The sequence below is a fragment of the Phyllobates terribilis genome, unplaced genomic scaffold (genome assembly GCF_046119375.1).
Source record: "Phyllobates terribilis strain yellow unplaced genomic scaffold, ASM4611937v1 Scaffold_1__5_contigs__length_1240528914, whole genome shotgun sequence".
NCBI lineage: Eukaryota > Metazoa > Chordata > Amphibia > Anura > Dendrobatidae > Phyllobates > Phyllobates terribilis.
In genome coordinates this window covers 820,294,741-820,304,959 of record NW_027362761.1, presented here as the reverse complement: position 1 = coordinate 820,304,959, position 10,219 = coordinate 820,294,741, and the positions used below count along the sequence as shown (strand labels likewise).

At 42.3% G+C, this 10,219-nt stretch overlaps 1 protein-coding gene across 1 annotated transcript; it reads right to left on the bottom strand.

The window, feature by feature from the left end:
• Positions 1-1,904: 1,904 nt before the first annotated feature.
• Positions 1,905-6,241, bottom strand: AREG (amphiregulin). The gene is made up of 6 exons (XM_073655314.1): positions 6,103-6,241; positions 5,273-5,452; positions 3,374-3,566; positions 2,853-3,011; positions 2,556-2,646; positions 1,905-2,063 (listed from the first exon to the last, which is right to left on the bottom strand). The coding sequence occupies exons 1-5, from the start codon at positions 6,149-6,151 to the stop codon at positions 2,562-2,564; spliced, it is 666 nt and encodes a 221-aa protein (XP_073511415.1). The 5' UTR covers positions 6,152-6,241; the 3' UTR covers positions 1,905-2,063; positions 2,556-2,561.
• Positions 6,242-10,219: the final 3,978 nt, after the last annotated feature.

Genomic DNA, 10,219 nt, shown 5'->3' with positions numbered 1-10,219 from the left:
AGCGACCAGAATGGTGACTGGTCTGCAAACCATGTCCTATGAGGAACGGTTGCAGGATTTGGGAATGTTTAGCTTGCAAAAAAGAAGACTGAGAGGAGACTTAATAGCTGTCTACAAGTATGTCAAGGGCTGTCACATTGTAGAAGGATCATCTTTATTCTCATTTGCACAAGGAAAGACTAGAAGCAATGGGATGAAACTAAATGGGAGGAGACACAGATTAGATATTAGAAAAAACTTTTTGACAGTTAGGGTGATTAATGAGTGGAACAGGCTGCCACGAGAGGTGAGAGTTCCCCTTCAATGGACGTCTTCAAACAGAGGCTGGACAGACATCTGTCTGAGATGATTTAGTGAATCCTGCTTTGAGCAGGGGGTTGGACCAGATGACCCAGGAGGTCCCCTCCAACTCTACCATTCTAGGACGAGACAAAAGTTAAACTTTGTGGAGAGTTTGTCCCATTATATCTGGCATAGACGTTAGAGCTCTTTCACACGTATCTCCGGTACGAGTGGTGACAGTTTCCACACATACCGGAGACACTGACAGACGTCTGTGCATATCTCAGTGTATTTTCACAGACCGTGTGTCCGTGTGCTCCACATGGAGACAAGTCAGTTTTTTTTTTTTTGCGGCTACACGGGTCTGCAAAATGTACCGCACGGATGACATCCATATGTCATTTGTGTGACACGTACCGGCGCCTGGGAATGGTGCCATTCCCAAGCGCCAGTGCTGAACAATGCCCTCATCATGGTTCCCTGCTGGAACACTGCGGGAGCAGACACCACTACCCTCATCATGGTCCCTACTGGGGCTGATTTAACAGTGCCGGCAAAGAACCATGATGAGGGCAGCGTTCAGCACCAGCGCTTGGTAACAGCACTAACTATAGTGCCGATTCCCAGGCGCCCGTCCGTGTGATCCTGATGAGGCACACGGATGCAGCATGTAAAACACTGATATCTCTAGTACAGTTTTTTTCCAGTACTGGAGATATGTGGACGTGAGAAACTGGCCTTACACAGCATTTCACAAAAGGAACATACCAGCAGTAAAATATGGTGGTGGCAGTGTGATGGTCTGGGGGCAGTTTTGCTGCTTCAGGACCTGGTAGACTTGCAGTGGTAAATGGAACCATGAATTCTGCTGTCTACCCAAAAAATCCTGAAAGAATGTCCAGCTAGCTGTTCATGGCCTCAAGCTGAAGCGCACGTGGGTTATTCAGCAGGACAATGATCCAAAACACATCAGCAAGTCCACCTCTGAATAGCTTAAGAAAAACAAAAATGAAGTCTTTGGAGTGGCCTAGTCAAAGACCTGACCTTAATCTGATATGCTGTGGCAGGACAAAAAAAAACAAAAAAAAAAAAACCCACACACACACACACACACACACACACACACACACACAAACAGTTCATGCTTGGAAACCCTCCAATATAGCTGGATGAAAACAATTTTGCAGAGATGAGTGGGCCAAAATTCCTCCAGAGTGTTGTAAAAGACTCATGGCCAGTTATCGCAAATGTTTGATTGCAGTTGTTGCTGCCAAGGGTGGCCCAACCAGTTATTAGGTTTAAGGGCAATCACTTTCACAGGAGGTTTGGATTTTTTTCCCTTTAAGACCTAATCTTAAAAATTGCATTTTGTGTTTACTTGTGTTATTTGTCTAATATGTAAATTTGTTTTGTGATCTGAAAACATTTAAGTGTGACAAACATGCAAAAATAATAAGAACTCAAGATGGGGGCAAAACACCTTTTCAAACATAATTACAGAGAGCACTTTTTTGCTTTAACAGACTGCCAACCTTCCAGGACAATCTTGCTCTCAGAATGGTTATTCTTTAACTTGAAAAAGCACACATAGGAAAGTGTTTGATAAACACAGAAGATTAGTGTTTAACTTATAAAAATATTTATTTCTTAAAATATTAGGAGATATTTTATATAAAATAATAAATACAATAAATATACAAAAAAAATTATACATAAAACGAGGCCATTCATCTTCACATTCACTTGGTGTGGCAGTGCTTTGTTGCAAATCCAGAAGACATCTAGAAAAAATAAGAAATTGTTAATGTTTAGTGATCATGGACATTTTAAATACATAAAGTTTCACAAAACAAAAAAATATATATATCTAGTAGTGATCATGCTAAACAGGTGTTTAATTTTAGGATAAAACCTAAACAGCAGTTTAGATTTCAGTATCGTCTACAGACATTGGGTATTCTTGTGGCTACAGTTTGATTATCTTTACTGTGATCACTTAATAACCCAACACATTAAATACTGTACACAGGAGCCCTGATCATAGCTCTAGATCACTGCATGCAGGGACAGGTCATACATCTAGCTGCTCATACTGCTTGTTCAAGGCAGCATAGCCCTGCACTGGATCATAATACGACCAAGTAATTCTGTATTGTTCCAAGATATTTAAGGGTGGAAGCTAGAAAATATGTGCATGCTCTAGTAAGTAGATGCAGGTTTGCAATAACTGGTTTTGCAGGCGAGCATATTCAGTTTTACAATCCTAGACTTACTTAAAGTCAGACATCGTCACTTCCATTTTCCTGTCCCAGTTTCCTTGTCTCTTCTGCTTCACAATCATAGGAGGAGTATTTCCTTCGTGTACTAAAAAAAAAAAAAAAAAAAAAAAAAAAAAAAAAAAATGTAAAGAACATCTGGTATATTAGGCATGTCATGAGCACCATTTTAAAAGTTCACAGAAGTTAGACAAGAGGCTTCTGGTATTTTGACCATGCACTTCACCAAATAAAGCCACAGTTGGGTCTATTTAGCTAACTGATGCTAGAAGATCAGTCTAGTTAAATACTTACTGTATAACAATGATGATTATTATGGCTATTATGCTGATTGTAGATAGTAGAACTGCTACAACTGCCAGTATTGTTGTTGTAGTCATCTCATGAGGGTTTGAGGATCCTGCTCTTAAGTATTGTTCTGTGCACCTCTCGCCAAAGTAGTTTTCATGGCATCTGTAAAAAAAAAAAAAAAAAAATATCTAGACTATGCATTAGGCAAAAGCACCTGCTCCTTAGAAACCTAAAGACAACCAATACAGCTGCCAGTAAGATGCAAAAAAAAAAATAATAAAAAAAAAAAAATAAAGGCAGACTAACTGGACCAAGTGTGCTTTCCCCCCCCCCTGTGCTTATCCATTAATGATGTTTGGGAGAGGGTGTGGGAATATATTATCTATAGTGAAACAGATTTTAGTACTCCTTTGCAGCTTACACCACAAAGCTCAGCTACTTGCAGATCAATACCAAGTCCCATTTATCCATAAACATACAGTAATACTGACTACAGACTGTAGGCAGATAACACTTGTACTCACTTGCATGAGACTTCTGATATGTTTGCTAGGAATCTGCATTTTCCATGAACGCAGAAATTCTTATGTGTAGTCTGACAAGGGGTCTTTTTCTTTTTCTTGTTTTTATTCTTTTCTGCCTTCTTTTTATCAGCCTTTTTCTTCTCTACTTTTGTGGTGGGCACTTCCCCATTAGCTGGCTTGACCACAGCTTGCACTGGAAAGGAAAATGGATCTTCATGTTACCATTCTTGATAAACTTATAATCTGACAATAAGCCAAAGTTCTACAAGAGTGCCAGCAGAAACCCAATTGAACCTTTTTAATTTGCAGCGAGTCATTACACATACTATAAACTTTTAGCAATCCTGGACAGTTACTATGCAGCTCAAACCAAAGCCAATTAATACTAACCATTAGGTCATAAACATTGATGAGGCACAACTTAGAGCCATGACTGAGCCTATATACTGTATCCTACAAAAGGTTTGACGATTAACACAAGTTAGGATTTAACTAGACGTCGAGTGATCAGCAACTTGAGAAGCCCATTTCCTTCCCACATTCTTTCATGCTCTCCAGGAGCATGAACTGTCTCATTTCAATCGGAAATGTCACTTTCAGGAATGGAAGAAGTTCTGTACAGAAAAGCCCCGAAGGAAGGGTTGGGAGGAGGTCGTGTCACTGGTTGTGTGCATTAGACATGTCTCATTACCGCAGTGAGTCACAGAGGTGAGGCTTTACAATCTGCTGTGAATGTTACCACGTTATTCAGCTGCCAAGACTCCTTCATGAAATGCCATGCACACTGGTAAATATATGAAGCACTAGCTACTGCAAGCTTAAAACATTTTATTGCCCACATAAGAGTTAGCAGTAAAGTTCTTTAATCTAAGTTACTGTGCATTTGTGTCACCATGTTGTAAAAGCCATTAGTATGCATAATATGAAGTCGGGAACGTTGAGAATTTGCCCTTTGAATGGCACGTCTTTGCAGATGTGCCTGGTTACAAGCAAAGGTAACGTAGGCGAAACTACCTGGTGCTCAGCAGATTTCATAGTGTCATTAGCCTAGCACAACAAATAGTGACCCAGTGGGTGATAGCATGAATCACACCTGGGTTCACCATTACATCTATTAGGAAACTAAAGACACTGCTCAATATTTTCTCAATTACCATAAAGATTAAGACAATCCAATAATGAGCAGGGTGGCAGTAGTCTGATACTGGCAAGCACCACACGGGCTGCATGGTTAAAATTGTTGAGATCTACTGACGACCTGCAGGAAAGTTTGGCTCCATTGTCCCAGACAGTATGAGCGAATAGTATGAGGAAAGTGTGATCTTGCGTTCACTGGATACCTTGAGTAATAATCCATGGAAACAGTCAATTTAGTAAAGTGATGTTGACACATGGCATCCCAGATGCTGATGAGAAGGTAGCAAGTCTGGAGTTCTGTGATTCATTCCTGGCAGCAGAGGAAACCTCTGCAATGTGTTTCTATGCCCACACAGCTCCAGATAAAGAACGGATGGCAGAATTCAATGTGTGATCAGAAGAATGAACTACAGAACGTTGCAGCTATAAAGTTTTCACATCACACATTAGGGCATAAGGGTGCAGTCAGACAAAGCGGACCACAGTGCATAGACTGGCCGGCGGCTCTGACCACCAGTGACAAATTCATACATTTATATGCAGCGGTCACCCGGGTCAGGAGAGCCACCGGCTAGACAGAGCAATGAGTTTTGAACTCTGCCCGAATTATACGGCTGACAGACTGCACCCCAAAAAAGGAGAGTAATAGTTATGTTTACCAATCAGATCTATAGATTGGAGGGAGTGGTTCATTACTGTTACACCACATTGATATGTGCACAGGTTATAGGAAGCTGCGACAAACATGTATTTTATACACACCTCGTATAGAATCATCCACATAGTACCCCGAGAGGTCCTCATCTTCATGGTATTCGTCATAGTCAACTTCATGGACATTTTGCAACCCGGCAGAGACACCATCACCTGCCCCAGATAACGTCACCCTGATCTCATTTCCAGTGGTGTTCAGTTCAGAACAACGTATGGTGTATTCACACGCTGTGGAGTTAAAGGGCACAAGTTAAGTAGAGTCACATGTGCGAGTAGAGTAAGAAAAGTGATAGGTGATGTGTAAAACAAGGACTAGTCTAACTTATACAAGAACAGAATATGGTAATAGATTGGAAGCAGTCAGTTTCCAGACTACCTAGAACTATGGAAGATTCAGGGATGGACAGGGTTAATCAGCAGTCATTGATTTTGCTTGGACAAATATTACTCATCAGGCAACTATTGCAGACTTCATTCACAAAGTCCCCAACAGGACAAGCAGGGACATGCTGAAATCTTCTGCCAACAGTGCCCGACCAACGTGGCAACAGGACGAGGGGCAGTAACACAGGTAGCAAAGAAGAACATTGAACTATAACAAACAAAAACTGTATGTAATATACACACATGAATGAGAGGTCTTATGATCACCCCATGTCAATGGACAGAACAGCCAAAAACCAGATACAAGTCAAAGTCAGGTCAGTTAGCCACACATTTACACAACAAAAGTAAGAATGGGGCTTAAAATTACCAACTACTCCAAGCAATAAAGAAAAGTAGAGTATTAAATAAAGCACACCCCAAAGAGTGACACCGTCACCCCTATAGGAGCCTGCAGAGCACACTGTAACGCAGGTGTATCCGCTAGAACTCACCCAGGCACAGCAGTAAGATGCTCCACGCCAGTGACAGCTGAGAGGACATGACTGGACCACGCTCCTTCCTGAGATACTCAGCGGTTTATGAACTGAAAGCCGCGAGCGCTCCGTATTTATAGAGCGCAGGCTGGCTGGTCACGTGATCGCACGCTGACGCGCCGGAAGCTTTTCTACTACTAGAGCTTATTTAGGATTCTTGTTACCCTTGTTGTCAGTCACGTCTGCAGCCCCCGTTGTACCGAACGTCACATGCGACAATCTCCTCAGGGGGTCACTATGATTTTACTCCACACCCTGAGGGAGAAAGTAGAAGCACTAGCAATATCACCCTATCAGGTTACTGCTCTCATTTTCCAAATGTTTTTGTTGAGAATGAGAACAAGCATCTGATTGGTTGCTGTTAGCAATCCCTCTACTCTGCTGTTTGCACTCCATTTCTGGAAACATCTAGTTATAAGTAGGAGTAGTTTTCAGTGTTGCACATGACAATGTCTCCAGTAATGAGGGCCAGTGAGAATGATTAATTTAAAGGGTTGCCTAAAATGATGAAAACATTTTATTAATAAAAAAAAAGCACCACACATTGCAACAGGATGTGTGTGGTATTGCACTACGACCCCATTAACGACAATGGAGCTGAGCTAGGGTATAGCCACGATATGGATGAAAAGTGCACCATCGTGCTATTAGGTGTGATCCGGTGTTTTTGGGTACATTTCGGGCAGTCCTGGGGGGCCGTAAATGGCCTGAATTTGGTGGTGTACGTGATCCCTATGGGGAGAATATGTCATACCCTGACACCAGCTTTATAGCGTAAAAAAATGTTATGGTGTCGCCATATTGGCCTGTTAATTTAAGATTTTTTTTTTACTTTTGTCATGATCCCTTAATTTTTCTGAAATGTTGGTGCTGAAGGGCCGGAAAATGTACCATATTATTTGTAGTAGATATTTGCCAGCCTGTTGTTGCCATGGATGTGATTTTCTGGTACAAGCACAGAAGGAGAAGTGATTAATTTATTAGACGCATCTTTATTCCAGCGAGCTTTTAATTAAAACTTGGTAAAATAAATAAATTACCTTAATAATTTTCCCTCTGAATGTTATATGTGGAAAATAGGACCATGGGGGCAGCGAATTCTTTCCTGCTCGCCTCTGATCTAGTACCACCATCTTATTCATGTGGCTTGTTCATATTACTGTGTGACTGTATAGGGGCAATGCCTGATCGTAAGGGCTCATTCAGACGTCAGTTTTTTGTTCACGCGTTCAGTATTTGGTCAGTATTTTACATCAGTAAAGTAAAACCCAGGAGTGGGTGATAAATACAGAAGTGGTGACGTGTTTCTATTACACTTTTCCTCTGATTGTTCCACTCCTGGTTTTGGCTCACAAATACTGATGTAAAATACTGACCAAATACTGAACGTGGCCTTTCTTGTACCAGTGCTATCCATGTTTTCCCCAGATAGCACTCGTACCAGTGATAATCTATGAGGCAGTTCACATGCCAAATTTTTTCCTCAGACCGATTTTTTCCTCAGACATATGTCCGATCGATAGGAGTGTAACTACCAAGGTCGCGACTGCGCCTTGGCCCGGTGGGTGAGGGGCCCGCCAACGCCAGCAAAAAGTTCAAGTGGATGTGAGTCCTCGGACACATATCTAGTTGAAGTATATTGCGGTGCACAGACCTGTCGGGTCCAACAGGGCGCATGGTAGTGATGTCATGCACTCCTGTCACTTCTACGCTGAATTCAGCTGCCGGCTTCAGAAGAGGACGCCACGCGGCGGGGGAGCGGAGGGAAGGTGAGTATAATGCTTTATTTTTTTCTATGCATTAAACAATAGCATCAGAAAGACATATACAAGGGGACATATACCAGTATGAGGCCCAGGATAAGGGACATTTACCAGGATAAGGGACACATTACCAGGATGGGGATATACTGTATATACCAGGATGGGGCCCAGGATAAGGGACATTTACCAGGATAAGGGACACATTACCAGGATGGGGATATACTATATATACCAGGATGGGGCCCAGGATAAGGGACATTTACCAGGATAAGGGACACATTACCAGGATGGGGATATACTGTATATACCAGGATGGGGCCCAAGATAAGGGACATTTACCAGGATAAGGGACACATTACCAGGATGGGGATATACTGTATATACCAGGATGGGGCCCAGGATAAGGGACATTTACCAGGATAAGGGACACATTACCAGGATGGGGATATACTATATATACCAGGATGGGGCCCAGGATAAGGGACATTTACCAGGATAAGGGACACATTACCAGGATGGGGATATACTGTATATACCAGGATGGGGCCCAGGATAAGGGACATTTACCAGGATAAGGGACACATTACCAGGATGGGGATATACTGTATATACCAGGATGGGGCCCAGGATAAGGGACATTTACCAGGATAAGGGACACATTACCAGGATGGGGATATACTGTATATACCAGGATGGGGCCCAGGATAAGGGACATTTACCAGGATAAGGGACACATTACCAGGATGGGGATATACTATATATACCAGGATGGGGCCCAGGATAAGGGACATTTACCAGGATAAGGGACACATTACCAGGATGGGGATATACTATATATACCAGGATGGGGCCCAGGATAAGGGACATTTACCAGGATAAGGGACACATTACCAGGATGGGGATATACTGTATATACCAGGATGGGGCCCAAGATAAGGGACATTTACCAGGATAAGGGACACATTACCAGGATGGGGATATACTGTATATACCAGGATGGGGCCCAGGATAAGGGACATTTACCAGGATAAGGGACACATTACCAGGATGGGGATATACTATATATACCAGGATGGGGCCCAGGATAAGGGACATTTACCAGGATAAGGGACACATTACCAGGATGGGGATATACTGTATATACCAGGATGGGGCCCAGGATAAGGGACATTTACCAGGATAAGGGACACATTACCAGGATGGGGATATACTGTATATACCAGGATGGGGCCCAGGATAAGGGACATTTACCAGGATAAGGGACACATTACCAGGATGGGGATATACTGTATATACCAGAATGGGGCCCATGATAAGGGACATATATATCAGGATGGGGGATATATATACAACAATGGAGGACTTCCTGATTTGGAGTGATCCAAATCAAATCTTGCATCGGGGCCCAACACCACTGCTGATTGATATTGATCTGATTCTCGGATCAAAATTGCCAATCTAAGTCTATGGGTCAGTGAAAAAAATCAGACAGTATTTGGATGCCATACGTGTTCAGTCTGACAATCATGCACTGCATGATAGGAGAGGCTTGAGAAACCTTCATTTTTATATTTTTTCAATTTTTCACACGTTCAGTATTCGGTCAGTATTTTACCTTAGTATTTGTATGTCAAAACCAGGAGTGGAACAATCAGAGGAAAAAGTGTAATAGAAACACGTCACCACTTCTGTATTTATCACCCACTCCTGGTTTTGGCTTACAAATACTGGGGTAAAATACTGACTAAATACTGAACATGTGCCACCCTGGCCAAATTCTGACGACACTATTCTGATCACTGATAAAACTCAGACCATTTTTCTCATATGAGAAAAATCACTCGTTTGAATGAGGCCTGTTACCTTTACTGATGTGAGGTGATTAAAGGAACAGTCACTAGTGATGGGCAGTCCGCCTCTTTTTGGTGATCTGGCTCACTTGACTCTGCTCACCAAAAACCATAGATGAACACATATTTAAGATTAAATGAATGCATTTTATGCCCAGGGAGAGTCATCCAGAGAATTTAGTGGCTCTCACTTGGGGTGGCAGCTCCCATCGTTTTCCATAGGGCGCTGGCTCTTTGTCTCGGATCGTTCGCACATGACCCATCACTCCCTAGCATTATTACATGGCCCTTGCATAGGTTGAATCGCAGTACCATGCTGCGCTGTACGGTTGAGCTATTTTGAGTGAATACCCGCGTAGACTGTGTGTGGTAGAGTGATTTGAATATAATATGACACTATGATGTAGCCATTATCATTTAGACCCTGGTTAGGAGTAGATTTCGAGAACTGGAATTAATTGG

Coding starts and splice junctions, on each gene's coding strand:
- AREG (XM_073655314.1), bottom strand. CDS start 6,151: ATGTCCTCTCAGCTGTCACTGGCGTGGAGCATCTTACTGCTGTGCCTG. Junction 5,453..6,102: donor CATCTTACTGCTGTGCCTGG/GTGAGTTCTAGC, acceptor TTAACTCCACAG/CGTGTGAATACACCATACGT. Junction 3,567..5,272: donor TGTGGATGATTCTATACGAG/GTGTGTATAAAA, acceptor TTTCCTTTCCAG/TGCAAGCTGTGGTCAAGCCA.